Below are 14,937 nucleotides of genomic sequence, written 5' to 3' on the forward strand. Positions count from 1 at the left end.
TGATGCCTGAACCAGCAAATCGGGTCTCTATTCTTATTATTCTTATCAATATTACAGTAGATCTGTAGTACATAGCAGCCAGAAGAGGCACTAACACTTTCTACAGACAAACATTAAAGTCAACATGCACACAAACACGCACACACACACACACACACACACACACACACACACACACATACACACACACACACACACACACACACACACACACACACGCATACACACACACACACACACACACACACACACACTCACACACACACACACTCACACACACACACATACACACACACTCACACACACATACATACACACACTCACACAGGTCAGCAGAATTAGACAATTGGTAAATTGAAGTGTTGCTGCTGACAGCCCTTGTCCCATTGAGTCAATAAGCCTGTGTGCTGTTCACAGTTACAGACACATGTTTTTTTTTTTTTTGTCAAGGAAACTGAAGAACCTCAGTGTCTTGGTGAGAAAAATAAATGCACTATTCATCCTCTCGCCTCTCAGCAACAAACCAAATGTGACACGTAGAGGTCCACTGCAGGCAATGATGTGCCAGAGGCATTGGTAAAGAGTGACTCAGCCAAATGACTCTCAGAATAACCCATGTAGGCGTAATTAGAGATAACATTACACATCCATAATTGCATTGTTCATCTGTCCTTTACAGTCAATATAAATGTCTGCCTGCTAATACCCCTGCCCTATATTAAGCAGGGTTTCTGGAAAATAATGCACATACATTAAATAACAAGATTTTTTTTTTCAGTCTTCAGCAGGTGCACCTCCCATGAGATACTGTAAATAACCTCTTAACCACATTTGAGAGGCTTGAACAGTTTTGATTGTTACTCAAATGTCCAAAAAGGCAGTTCAATGGAAGGGTTGCTCAGTCCAGCCCACACATGTGACAGTCCAGGTTAAGTTAAAACATCAAGCTAAGCGGATGAGAGGATCACACAACCTTAAGTCACATTTTAGTAACATAAGTTTGTCTTTTCTGCTCAGTTCTTTGAGTCCAAAATACACCACACCTCAGGTATTCTGTATATCATGAAAGGTGAAAGCCGAAAAAGGCTGCAGTGCCAGTACAAACAACCTGAGTGTCCATTATGATGCATCCCGAGCCAAGAGCAAGGTGTCTGACATGAAGGCTTTCCACATGAAAGTCCTCAAGTTCAGTTTGAAAGGGTGCCCTGTCTGTGCTATCACATTCAAGATCTTCAGAAACCTTCTCTTGTTGTTGCGCTTTTAGATAAAAATCGAGGAACACATGTTTGCCCTGCAGCTGGACAAATTAAGACTGCAGACGTAAGAAATCACCACTAACCTTGTGTGCTCCTTGTGCTCTGTATTGATAAATAAAGGGCCCTAGGCTCATAGGAATCTAAGGTCACTTTTCCTTCTGTTTACCTGTTTTCTTTCCCCAATAGTCCTGGAGTCCTTAAAAAGTACAAAAACCATATACATTATATATTAAATTGTCTGTATTCTTAGTCAGGAGTGAATTCCCAACAGCTTCTCTGTAAGTCATTCTTTCAGTCCAGTGTGTCTTAGTATGTATACTTTTCTTCTATGATGCTGCAACACTCTGTTCCCCAGCATTATGCTTTCTTTAATGTCATCTGAAGACAAATTCAAATAAAAGTCATTAAAAAATGTTATCAGCAATGCTGAGATGCTAAGCAGTTTATAGTCTGTAGTCTCTCTCTGCCTCTATTCCATGTCCTGTTTTCACCCCACACCCTGTACAGATTAATGTGTATATCAGCTGCAATCTGGAATTTCACAGTCCAAGTTGTCAATTTGCGCACACCGTGGCTGTTAAAAGAGTGACTCTCAGTTCTGAATTTTATGCTGGAATTCCACAGTTCAACATGTTTTTTTAAAACAGCCCTTTGAGTGTTCTGAAAAATGTAAATTATAGTTTTTTTTTCTTCCTATGCCTCAGAAATTGCAAACATCTGCGTCCATGTCCTATACACTGAATCTGTATGCTAAAAGAAAGTACCCTTAGTGCCTCCGCACAGTATCTTTTTGAAAGCCTTTCTAAAATCTTTGTTGAAGATGGTGTATATGACTGGGTTAAGTGAGGAGTTGCAGTAACCGATCCAGAAGAAAAACTTAAAGAGGGGGTCAGGGATGGCGCAGGTCTCTGGGCACACTGCCTGAAGAGAGTAGGAGAAGAAAAATGGGAACCAGCAGACCACGAAAACACCGATGACCACAGCCAGTACAAAGGTGAAACGTTTCTCTCTGTTGACCATCGCTTTACGCCTTGCTGCCCCGGGGTTGTTCTCTGTTTTTGACTTTCTCCCTGGCACCAGCCGAGCCCCCTTTGAAGTGGCAATCATGTCCCGGTAGCGCTTGACTGAAGCTGGGGAGTGGATACCCCCTCCTGCAGGTGACCCTGGCATGCTGGTGCTGCCTCGGCCTCCTCCGTGGCTGTGCTCCATATCGCTATCTGTGCTTGAGCTGTCGCCATTGTTATTGTCAGCTTTTTTTCTTCCCTGCCGCTTGCCCTTCTTCCCAGTCTCTTTAGTCTTGGCAGGGAGAGACTGAGACACAGAGGAGGGGGTTGAGGGGCCATGGGGAGAGGTATCAAGGGAGGCTGTGACAGGGGTCATGGCTGGAGAAGGGGACGGAGGTTGCAGAAGATTATTAGAGGTGGGGTTTTGGGAGGTTTGGGACTCTCCTGGGGAAGGAGAAGGGGTGATGGCAAGGGTAGGGGGTCTAGCATTAGAGGTTTTGTTGGATGAAGGGGGGGTGCTCTCTTCATCTTCCTTTCCATTGGCTTGTACATGTCGTGGAGGCTGACTTGGTGTGGCACAGCCGACCCCATCCTTCCTGGGCTCCCCAGGTGGGCACCGTGTTCTCTGCTTGGCTATTTGGTAGATTCTCACGTAGACCAGGATCATAATGAGGCATGGGGCGAAGAAGGAGCCGACGGTGGAGTAAAGGATGTACCAGCGCTCATCATTCAGCTGACACTGAGGTCCTCTATCAGGCCCGTCGTCCCCTCCCTCGCTTTTGTTCAGTGAGAGCAGAGGAGGGAAGGAGATGATGGCAGAGATGAGCCACACTACCACAATAGCGGCTTTGATGCGTCTGGGAGTTCGCTGACGACCGTAAGTAACCCTGGAGATTGACAGGTAGCGGTCCAGTGAAATGGCGCACAGGTGCACAATAGAGGAGGTGCAGAACAGCACATCCAGCGCCAGGTAAATCTCACACCACAGAGACTTAAAGTACCAGTAGCCAAGTAATTCATTGGCAAGAGAAAAGGGGATGATGAGTGTGGCCACTAAAATGTCTGCAGCAGCTAGTGACACTAAGAACAGATTCTGCGGACCTCGGAGTGACCGGCTGGTCAGGACAGCGATGATGACCATGATGTTTCCCACTATGGTGAAGACCACCATCAAAGTTATGGCCGTGGCAAAGGCCGCCGTGGCTTCAGGGGAATAAGGGGCGAGATTCAGGACGCTCTGGTTGCAGGGCACGGAGGCTCCGACGCTGCTCACACTGCTGTTCCAGCCGCTCAGCTCCATGGAGCAGCCGCTGTCCGGAACCGAGGCCATGATGGGATTAGCTTTCCTGGAGTCTTTATAAATAAAAAAACATGTTTGGTCACTGAATAAAATGTATGTAAAAATATATTTCACTGTTTGGTTATCAATATTTCTGTTATAATTGTCAGAAATTGCTTTTGCACAATTCTTACATCAAATAAATGATTACAATAAAGTCGGATTTGTGTATTATTTACCTCAGTTGTTCTCTCTTTGTCTCTGTGTTGTCTCCAAATGTTAGCTCCCCTGCATCCTCCACGGCAAGTCTTCCAAGTCCATTTTAAGCATGCAAAACAGTCCTGGGCAATGCGTCAAGACACGGATCAGTGCTTTTCAATTAAACAGCATTTGCCTCTTTGAAGAACAGATTTTTTTCCCACCAACATTTTCTCATTTTTGTGCGTGTGTGTATGACGCCGACTGCTGTGCATCAACCTTGGCAGACTTACAATACAGCCAGAGGAACTAAAAACTTCTTTAGCGCACGAATGAGGTTCTTAATTTTTCCTCTGTGGATTAATTACTGTCTTGGAGACGAACTGACGAACTAATTTATAACAATTTGATTTGGGGTCGTTTACACTGAGGCAACATTAAATAAAAAAAGATCGGATTATATAGAGTAAATACTCTCGACACTTGCGCGATGTCCGTGCGTCCTTGCTCGCAGACGCGCGTATACCTGACCATCTCATCTGAACTGCGATCACAGAATGGTTTAGATAAAGTGAAATAAAGTTAATACGATGCAATATTTACAGTCATTCGCCAAGCAAAATGACACAGGTGTTACCCAGCTCTTAAAAAACGGAGGGCAGCCTGACTTGTGCCAACGTTTCCAGTCAGTTGGACGAGAGAAAACTCAAAGCTAACCTCAAGCTTTTCAGCCCTGCGCATGAAGCCAGATATGTTGTCAGTAGTGAAATGATCCCCGCAGAGCGCCTTCAGTTTGCGTCTCAGCAGTTGTTTCTCGGTCCTTGGTGCGTCTGTCTCCTCAGAAGTTCAGGATGCCATGATTCAGCCGCACCGCTGGCGTACATCACAGGCTTCCTCACAGAGGCGCAGCAGCATCTTCTCTTGTGAACAGGACCGTACGACGAAATCTAATAAGTGGGGTGCCTCCCATCTCCCTCTTGCGCTTCTTTTTAGACCCGGTGATGTCATTGTGGTGCTGTGGGCGTCATGGGATCCTTACTTTCTCTATCCCTGTAGACCCCCCCCCCCTCCCTCCCTCCCTTTTCCCCCTCGCTTTCACTAAGTATATACCCAAGCGGATCAACCAACGCAGCTACATTAGACATGGCTTGTTGGGTGGAACTGCTTCGGTCAATTAACTCCACGGGAGCAGTGGTGTCCAGCTGAGAGTGGAGAGCTGATGCCATCTGCTTTACAGAGGACGTTAGTTCCATTTCAGGGACTCTTTCACTTTTTAAAGCTACTCAGTCATCATCATCATCATCATCATCATCATCATCATCATTATAATCATAGCACATATGGCCGATCAATGCTTTTCAATTAAAAGGCCCTTTGTGATCTCTGCATATTTAGACTTTACTATTTTCACTCGTTTCCATGTAACCTTCAACAACTCCAGTCATTTAGGGCCAATAAACATCTTCACTGTAGCAGCTGGCGGTCCAGTGAGTTACTCAAGGGGTACTGACTCTCACATTTTACCCAGCTTGCATGGTCACATGCCTGTTCTCTGAGTTTAAGGTTACCCCCATGTGTCCCAAGTACACTAAGGCACCTGCACTTTTAAGGACGGGGTAAGATTTATGCTGCAGAGGGCTTTATCATGGTCATGTCCTGTTTAGAGCATCTGAAAAGGTGGCTCATTCTCAGCTGTGAGAAAGTACACACAAATCTTCTTTTGATGTTGTAAACTATAATAAATCCACAACTTTAGAATCCTTCAATAAAGTGAAAGCCTTCATTTTGAAGAATGCTCTCCTTCAGAGAGTGAAATTATTAAGGTATTAAACTGTAGGTGGTCCGCCTACTCTGCTGTTAAATCTCAAATAATGAATCATATGTTTTATGAGGTTAACAAATATTTTGCATATAAAACCACATTCTGCAAATAATCTGGTAATTACAACAATCACATAAATCTTGCAGCCCAATATGAAATACGGTCCATTAAATATATAAAATCTCCTAATTCTCAGTACCTCAGCACTGACTAGGTAAATGCATTGTGTTACCTTCCACCACTGCTCATTGTGAGTGGTGCAGGGCACGAGTATAAGGCACTTGCTGTAGCTTTCTGTGCTCATGCATTTACATCACTTGACTTCCATTTAAATCCCTCGGCATTATGCACCCTGCAACACGTCCTCCCCCAAGGAGCCCAGACATCCACGGCATCCCTCATGATTTGTTGCCTACCTGAGATCAAGTGCCGGATTGTTCAATTATGGAGTGAAACCTGCGTCATGCTGGCTGTTTTTACAGAACCGTAAATTAAACAGCAGCAGAGTTTATCATGTGGTGTTTAGAAGTATGTAGGTGGCCTTTGTGATATAAACTCACACAAACAAACAAACAACACACACACATTCCCCGGCCTACATGTCCACACATAAAATCTTATGAATGGTGTGTGGGTAGGAGGTCCTGTTTACTTGTTTTTGTAGTGCATCCCCCACACATTGCTGGTTTAATGAGAGAGAAGCCCAGCTAGCCACCCATGGAATTACAATTGGGAGTGCTGCTCTCTGATTGTGTGACCTGAAGCAGCAGCCAATAATGGTTGTACATTTTCGCTCCATGCTACACATTCTAAATATAAAGGGATAGAGAATAAAGCTTTTAGCGAGAGAGTGCACTCCAATCAAGTGTCTCTGTTTCCGCGGGTGAACTGTGCTTAGTAACATGCTGAAAATGCATTCTGGGGGAGAGGGGTGTGTCACTGATGCCAAGGTTATTGAGACTGAGCAGCGCACAGCGTTCACTGCCGCTGAAGTGCTTGTTGTATAAGAACATGTGGTATGCAAACACATGCAAACACATATATATTCAAAAAATGGAAATTAAACTATCATGCACCATGCAAAGTGGAAAAGTCTGCACCTGCATCTGGAAAAAGGGCACTCACTCTTTGAAAAAACTTTATGTGCTTGGGAAAAGTCTAATTTTATTCAAAACATTTACTTAAGTCTCCTGGTACAATATAGGATTTTTCATAAGTAAGAAAAAGTGAAGAGAAATTTTCTTTAAAGGCTGTATCCCAAATGAGTGTCGGATAACTGCAGGTCAGCATAATGCAGGGTTCAGGTGGGAATCTGTGCACATTATGGTTCAAGTCAAATCAATTATAGCACAGTACCTGCCCTTTGGATGCTTTCACTTTGGACCTTTTATGAGTTATTGGTTTGATTCTGCCTCTCATTTTCTCTGTGTGTGTGCGCTCTTGTTCTTCTACCTTTGTGAGGACCAGTTTGATTTTTAGACCTTGAGAGTGAAGACAGTTTTGACAAGTGAGGAAATTTTGGCCAATCCTTACCTCTTCAAAGAAATAAGACTTTTGGTTTTGGGTTTAAACTGGAATTAGGTTTAGCTTCAGTAAGGAAGTGGTTGTGTGGTCATGATATTGAGGGGTAGGACAAGGGACAAGGGCCGTGGATCGCAACCTTTTTGGCTTGTGATCCTTTAAAATGAAGAAAACTACTTACAAAACCTTATCACAGGCTTCATTTGACTATGAGTTGCAAGCTACCAAAGAGTGATGTTCCCTTCTCAGATTGTTTATTGTATTGGTCTTTGTAGGCCTAAAGAGGTTAAAGTATTGTGTATTTCACAGTTCACAAAAACAAACATTTGGTATAACAAATATACAACACAATATATTTTTATGTTATTTTCCATCTTGTTTATATTCTCGCAACCCCTTAGCATTATCTTGCGACCCTGTGGTAGTCTCGACCCAGATTGGGAACCACTGGGGAATGCAATAATCAGTGAGCGTCCACAGAATTATAACAAGTCCTGTACCAGTGTGGGTGCAACCTGTAAACAATTAGAGGGAATGTTCCCAGATGGTCATACAGTAATTTTCCTTGCTGCATTTGTAATAACCATTGCTGCTTGTGTGTGTGCACGCGTGCCAGCATGTGTGTTATATCACCACATTGTAATTCTCCAGTTAACAGCATCACACATATTGCTCATATCATCTTTCAGCAGTTTCCTACGTCTGGAACTTTTTGTTTGAGTGAGAGTCTTCAGCTCGGAACAGCAAATACTGTAAATCACCACATCTAGCAAGTGTGATCTTTGTACAAAGCCCTTATCTCATGTTTTTCTCTTATTTTTGTACATACAGTACAGGCATATGTACACACACACACGTACACATACGGACCATTGAGAGGTGGTGGCAAAGCCTGATGTGTTATATAATATGATTGCTTGTGACGCTAGTTTAATGTAGACACAGAGTGTGAGTAAGAGGGTGTTTTCTTTAATGAGCCTGACTGAGTGAGGAGGAACTGAATACAACAAATGAGATAAGAGTGACATTCGAATGAAAGAGAGGTGGAACAATCTTCTAGAGATTAATTAATGACCAAGTGAAATGGCACTAAAAGTAATTTAAATGTGTAAATGGACAATCATTTGGTAGGAAACTACACAGTGAGATAACGTGAGTGTGTGTGTGTGTGTGTGTGTGTGAACAGGGTCAGTGAAGCAGACAACAATCAGATATCTGAAAGCGATGAAGTAGTGGAGCTCTTTTCCTGTGTTGTCTCTGAGAGAGAGAGAGAGAAAAAAAAAAAGCTTCCACAGATAATGAACAGTCTGATGGCGTCATCTGCTGGATACTTTTAAATGATCTTGTTTCTGCTGATATCAAAAGTTGTCACTAGAGGTCCCTGTCTCACTATAAACTGATATTCAATGCTTGGTTGTAGCACTCTTTTGGTGATAACTTGTAGAATTGTTGGTATTTTTCTTTAGGAAACTACCTGTGTACTCCACACTGGCTAGGCATTAAAGACCTGACCAGTATCTATTTTTTCTATTCTCCTCCCTCTACTCTTTGACTTGCAAATCTTTTTCTTTCTAATCCATTATTGTCTTTTATTATTATTATTATTTAATTTTATTTACATATTACAAGTCAAATTTTGGTATTTTACTTGTATCTTGGTGTGCATTAATCTCCCAATCCATATTTACCATCCCCTGCGTTTGTCAATCACTTGTAAAGCACTTTGAATTGCATTTGACTTGTATGAAAAGTGCTACATAAGTAAAGTTTGTTTAAATTAATTGTTAAACTTCTATGATTTTTATGAAAAATGTGAGAAAATTAGGCAATGTTATTGGTTTAAACAAATGATTCGAGACCAGAGTGTGCTGGTGCTGATGATCATTTACACTGGACTCTAACTCCAGCATCTCCAACTACCCTTTATTTCATTGAGCAGGGATCTTTATCTAATGTATGTACAGCACATTCTGACCATAAGATAAAGACTACAACTTGTATTAACAGATAAATGGCTAAAACCTGCAACTAGACACTTGATGCTTAATAGAAACATCCATTACAATTCGCTACAAATGAATGTAAACTGAACGTGACTGAAAAGTCTAAATGAACACACACCAAAACAAATATTATTTTCCTGGGTTTCATTTATCAATCCCTGAAAACTCCAAGGTGCCCTTCTCTTCCCTCTGTTTGGAAAACTGGTGCTAATGGAAGGAAGAAGTCAAGCGTAACAGTTACACTTGCGTAGATGTTGGCAATGGATATTTGCAAATAAGAGGAAGTAGATTGTTTTAGCAATGACTGACACAGGAGTGTGGGTGGCATAATTATCGTCAGAGGATGAGGTAGTGGTGGCAGCTGGTCGTTAATGCACCATAGGGGTAGTTGTTTCTCCTGAAATGGTGAAGTTTTAAGTGTTGCATTTTTGTTTTGTTTATACTGTGCAGCATACAAAATAACAAAGACATCATTTAAGCAATTCAACTGAAATACAGCTGTAGATTGTGTAGAAATTCAGTGAATGGAAAGGAGACCTAGATGAAATAAGGTATATAACAGTGTCTGATATTCTTCTAACCTATGGGGTCATGTGGTTCATCTAACAAACAAACGCTGACATGCTTGAATGTAGAGTAGCTCGGTCTAACTGTAATAATAGTCCTGCTGAAATCTGGCAAAATGAGGAACCAGCATAAGGTCAAAAACTCCTCTATGTATAACAAGAGGGTATTATTGTTATACTTATGGGGTAACCAGTCTATGTGAATACTTCTTCAGTTGCTATCAGATCAAAATATCCTGAACAAAGACTAATCAGTGAGATGGACTTTCCCAACTTCCTGATTAAAAATGCCGTCGATGGCTTTCTACTTTCTACTCTCTCTTTTCTACTCCACTCTCATGCACGCTCTTTGTTGCCAAACTCCTACTGACAAATGTCCAAAGTTGTACTTGCAACTTGAATAGGTGGATGTTAAATTTGAGTCAGTGGTTGTTGAGGTCAAAGGGACTTCAGACTGTAAAACCCATTCTCTGTGGATAATCCTCCAAAAATACTCTAGAGAGCACACTTATAATACCCTCTGATTCAGCAAGAGCGAATCAAGTGCAGCGAGGTCAGTGTGTGAAATTATGCCTTTTTAAAGTGCTCTGTGAAAAGCACTCAGGACTTACTGGTCTGAGAATTACTGTTTGTCTGTTGAGCCAGTGTTTCAGACGGTATATTGACCATATCTTTCAGGATATAAGAAGTGAAATGCATGAAATAGGGACATTATTATAAAGAGTAAACAGACTCAATTCATTCTCCAGCATGTTTTTATTTTAGTAGAAAAAAAAAATCCCCAAAAGGGATCAGTCAAACCTCTTATTGTAGATATAAAGTGCATAAACAGACAGCAATACCAACACTGTCATGACATATTAAAATAATAAATAAAAAGTATATTTACATGGTAAAAACATACTCTTACTGTTTGAATTTACTAAGTATAATCTATCTCAGAATATAGAGGGATTAGATTTATGATTAGACACCAATTGTGGTTAGTGCATTTTTATAAATTAGGCAATAAAACTTGACATTTGTCCAGTATTGCCTCAAGTAGTTAACACAGTGTTGTCTCATAAGAAGACATGGCATGTCACAGTGGTCGTAACTGTGAAAGAATGACTTTCAGTGTGATAATAAGATAGTCCTTGCAAAAGATCAGACACACACACACACAACCACACACACACACACATACATACATACATACATACACACACACACACACACACAGGCATGATTCCCCTAACGTATAAAATGTCAGGGAAATTACCTGATAGCTGCTCAAACTTGCTGGCTCAGAATCAAAGTTGTTCATAATGTGGTTATTTCAGTTTATATTGTCAAGTGCTATTTGTTGTATCAGTTCTTCTCAGTTTCTCCTGAAAGTAGGAGCCGAGATTCACCGCTCACACGCTTCTGAAATGTACTAGTTTCGATAGTACAAATGACACATTTATATGATGATTGGAGTGCTGATAATGCTTTGAGTCCAGCAAAACCACCTGCAGGCGGCAGGAGAGTTAATAAAAAAAAAAAAACTACAGCCATGTGAATTTCCTTTCTCTTGATGTTTTTTCATCCTTGGCAGAGAACGTCAGTCTCAAACTGCAGCAGCTGTCCCATGAAGGCCAGGTTGGGGGAGATGACCTGACGCCGCTGCTTCACAAAGTCGAAGGCCTCCTCCAGCCGGACACGCTGGGTGTGCATGAGATAGGCCAGACAGATGGTGGCAGAGCGGGAGATACCTGCCTGGCAATGCACCAGCACCCGACCACCACTTTGCTTCACTGAATCTGTAGGCGGTGCGGAAAAGACAGGACGGAAAGAGGAAGAGAGATCAACATTGTGCTCCATTTCACATCAGTTTTCTGTGACATCAGAACTTTATACAAGCAAAAACACTTTAAATCTTTAAACTGATGACTAAAGGAGCAATCTGGCAGGAAGTAAAAACATTTCTATTTACTGTATTAGTGGAAACATGAGCAAAGTTCATAAGACAACCAAACACACAGAGAGTTAGTCCTTATAGTTCCACCTCTTTGTCTTGAACTAAAGTTGTGCAGCTTGTTCAGCGTAATCCAGTTGTTTTGTAACCAAACGATTACACTGTTGGTCCATAAATCTAACCTACAAAATGGATTATGGTGCACAAGCTGCTTAGAGAATTTTTTGAGATATTTTATGTTTATTAGGAGTGTAAAATGGTGACTCACTTAACTAAGAGACTAACTTGCTGTGTGTTTGACTGACATTTTAGTGAACAATGCTTGAACTTTTATATTAAAGGTTACAGTGTACACAGTTTAGAAGAGTGACTCACCGATAAAGGCGATAGCTGTGGAGAAGCAAGCTCTAATGTCAGTAGCCAGACTGTCCTCCACATTGATCCGGAGATACTGAAACTCCCCCTCGTAGAAGTTTGGACATGTGGAAGAAACATTGAGGACAGCTGTGATGCCTGCTGCTGCAAGGGTCTCTCTGCGGGAGGAGTGGATGGCACTGCCCAAAAACAGGAAGGGCAGCAGCTCCACTGGGCCGCCCTGTAATTATTAAATAAAAAAAAATCTGTATTTAAAACCAAGAATAGTTTGCAATTTGATCTTTATTCATGTATTGTTATACTTTTTTTCATTACACAAAGTATGTTTCAGTTGTATTACATTATTAGGTGTCTGTTAGCTTCTATAAAACAGAAAATATCATCAAACCTGATCATATGCAGGTGTCCTCCGGCCTGTCACTATTGGCTCCGGTTCCACTGTTGAGAGGTTATTGCTGGCAGAGTAGTAACAGAGCTCTGGGTAGGCCTCTGAAAATCCCTCAAATCCACCTAAAAAGGAGGTCACATAGTATTAGAGCCCCAAGCTTTCACTGAAATCCTCCTTAAAAACATATTACATATAAAACTATAATAAATATGTGTTAAACGTTAAAAAAATAGGCATGTATGTATTTTTAAAATTCCACACTCAACAGATAGTTTATCCTTTCAAGTTTGATTACAATTTTATAGTCTTATACTTAAAATATATATATATATTACTATGCCCAGTACAAATATATATGTAAAAACAAATTTAAAACAAGCTTTAAAAAATGCAAAATTAAGAAATGAACTGACTACATGTTAGTTAACACTCATTTTCGACTTTAAAATCATACATTTTTGTGCGTAAAACTGTTTTGAATGTATTTTAAACTCTTATTACCTTGTAGAAAGCAAATCTGCGTCTGGACTTCGTTTTGTAGGGCGGTGAGCAGCATCTGGGCCACGCTCTCCGGCTTCAACTCGGCCACGGAGCGGCTGCTCTCATCCACCACCACCACGAGGGAGAAGTCCCCGCGCCGCATCCGGCCCAGGAGCGTCTTGTTCGGGATCAGCCACTCCAGAGCGACCACCGAGCCCTTGGATCTACGGCGCAGCATCGAGTTCCAGTTGATGTTTCGAGACTCGAAGATGTGCGCGAAAGAAAAATCAAGGAAAGGTCTGCAGTCCAGCACCACACACCCGGCAGAGGTGTACTGGTTCCTGGGGGTCCTGAGGACATGAACCAACTCACTACCAGTTATCTCTAAAGGCTCGCTGCTTGATGTCATGGCTGAAAATTTGGATTAAAAAATAATTTAAACGTGGCAAACAATGCTCTTTAAACCTAAAATATATTTAGGTTTACTTTGACAATCGTAGATGCAATGAAAGATAAACTTTCTGTTGTTTTATTTATAGAGCACTCCTTGAACTTCTCGTCTGCTCGGTAAAAAATCAGTTTCAAATTGAGAGTTTCACTTGTTTATTGATAACAGCTGGGAGAGAGGCGGAGTCACCGCGACCCCTCCTTGTTTTCCACAGAAGGAACGACGTCAAGAGGCGGAACGACCAAATATGGTCTGCCCGGCTCTTCCTTACATGGACACTGACGTCAAATTTGACTTTCCAACCGCGCACGTGGTCGTTTGGGGTTATCCCGTGTTTTTGTGCTGAATGACGTTATCCTGAGAGTTAAAACCCAATCATACGTACTCTGCCCTGAAACTGCAGCCTCTAGAAGAAGGGGGGAAGGCTGGGTTTGTTATTTGGGCTTCATTAAACCTCAAGGCCACTGAACACTAGCTCTGTTTCTTTCCCCATCCAGATAAGACGGTTTTTTTTCCGGATGCATGCATGTTATCACGTATTAGCCTTGGTAAAATGTTGCGCTGTATAAACGTCAGAACAGACTTGAATGGTTTTGTTACTACGCTGCTGGGAAATCTAGCATCTGCTGTGTATCTGTGGCATTATAGCCTACAGGAGAAAAATAAATCATGTACAACAGTTGCACAGTGTACTGTTGGGGTTGAAATCAAACGCACAAATACAGATGCTGTATCTGCTGTGTATCCGTTTTCCAGTTGTTGATTATAAGGCTTTATCAACTCTCTCTCTCCCTCTTTCTCACATACACAAACACTTACACACAGTAAATAAGTTATTCAAAATAGTTATCAGCCATTATTGTAACTATTGATTATAGTGTATATATTTTACTAACACTTACAATATAAGGCCGGTGATATTTTATATTTTTCTCATTGTCAACAAATCCAATGAAAACACATAAATCAACAGTGTGTTACTCCATATTTCATTACTTTCTGACATCACTCTCAACCCCAAACCTATTTGTTCCTATTGAAGATGTCAATCTTTAAAAAACTACAAATATACAGTATACTTTAATTTTTTAAATGGCTAAATAATTAGGTAAAACAGCTTAAAATGTTACTCAAACAGGAGTAAATGGTACTTTGCTATTTTGAGCCACCTATTAATTCACATCCGGTACTCTAATGAGTATTTCAAGGCAGAAAGATAGTGTATGTGAGTTTGATTCAAAACAGAATGTAGTGCCTGTGTTCATCGCAATGTCACCAGTATTTTTAATTGTTTTTGGACAATAATGAAAGTCTAAAGAACAGAAGAATAATCTATATCAGGCTTTTGGTATTTAAACAATACTTACGTGTGGGATTTTAAAAGCCAGACATTAGAGAGAAGCCTTTTGAGATAGCTGTGAACCTCTTTTCCTTTAAATCAGTTCTCATGAAAGTCTTCTTACAAAAAAAGATCATCCCTGTTCACCATTAAACTGACTTCCTCCCGTTGATCTTCCTGATAACATTACTTTCTCAGGAAATACACAGGAATTCGTTGGTAGAGTGTATTCATGTTGAAGTGGCTACAGTCAGGATGCCATAACTGTTCTCTGTAACTGACCTTAAATAGTATTGAGTAGTTTTCTTAAGAAATTATT

General features: G+C 41.2%; 2 protein-coding genes across 2 annotated transcripts; both read right to left on the minus strand.

The window, feature by feature from the left end:
- Positions 1-273: 273 nt before the first annotated feature.
- On the minus strand, positions 274-4,621 carry adra2b (adrenoceptor alpha 2B). Its single transcript, XM_042421785.1, has 2 exons — positions 3,779-4,621; positions 274-3,613 (listed from the first exon to the last, which is right to left on the minus strand). Exon 2 carries the CDS (start codon positions 3,588-3,590, stop codon positions 2,007-2,009), a length of 1,584 nt encoding a protein of 527 aa, XP_042277719.1. The 5' UTR covers positions 3,591-3,613; positions 3,779-4,621; the 3' UTR covers positions 274-2,006.
- A 5,765-nt stretch (positions 4,622-10,386) lies between these two features.
- On the minus strand, positions 10,387-13,990 carry dusp2 (dual specificity phosphatase 2). The gene is made up of 4 exons (XM_042421286.1): positions 12,853-13,990; positions 12,352-12,473; positions 11,964-12,183; positions 10,387-11,433 (listed from the first exon to the last, which is right to left on the minus strand). The coding sequence occupies exons 1-4, from the start codon at positions 13,238-13,240 to the stop codon at positions 11,216-11,218; spliced, it is 948 nt and encodes a 315-aa protein (XP_042277220.1). The 5' UTR covers positions 13,241-13,990; the 3' UTR covers positions 10,387-11,215.
- Between the last annotated feature and the right edge of the window lie 947 nt (positions 13,991-14,937).

The sequence above is a fragment of the Thunnus maccoyii genome, chromosome 9, assembly GCF_910596095.1.
Source record: "Thunnus maccoyii chromosome 9, fThuMac1.1, whole genome shotgun sequence".
Classification (NCBI taxonomy): domain Eukaryota; kingdom Metazoa; phylum Chordata; class Actinopteri; order Scombriformes; family Scombridae; genus Thunnus; species Thunnus maccoyii.

Bases quoted from the DNA above. Each gene is read 5' to 3' on its own strand.
- adra2b (XM_042421785.1), bottom strand. From the start codon at position 3,590: ATGGCCTCGGTTCCGGACAGCGGCTGCTCCATGGAGCTGAGCGGCTGG.
- dusp2 (XM_042421286.1), bottom strand. From the start codon at position 13,240: ATGACATCAAGCAGCGAGCCTTTAGAGATAACTGGTAGTGAGTTGGTT. The intron at 12,474-12,852 runs GTAATAAGAGTT...CCTCCTTTTTAG, and splicing joins GCAGATTTGCTTTCTACAAG to GTGGATTTGAGGGATTTTCA. The intron at 12,184-12,351 runs GTTTGATGATAT...TAATAATTACAG, and splicing joins GGACACCTGCATATGATCAG to GGCGGCCCAGTGGAGCTGCT.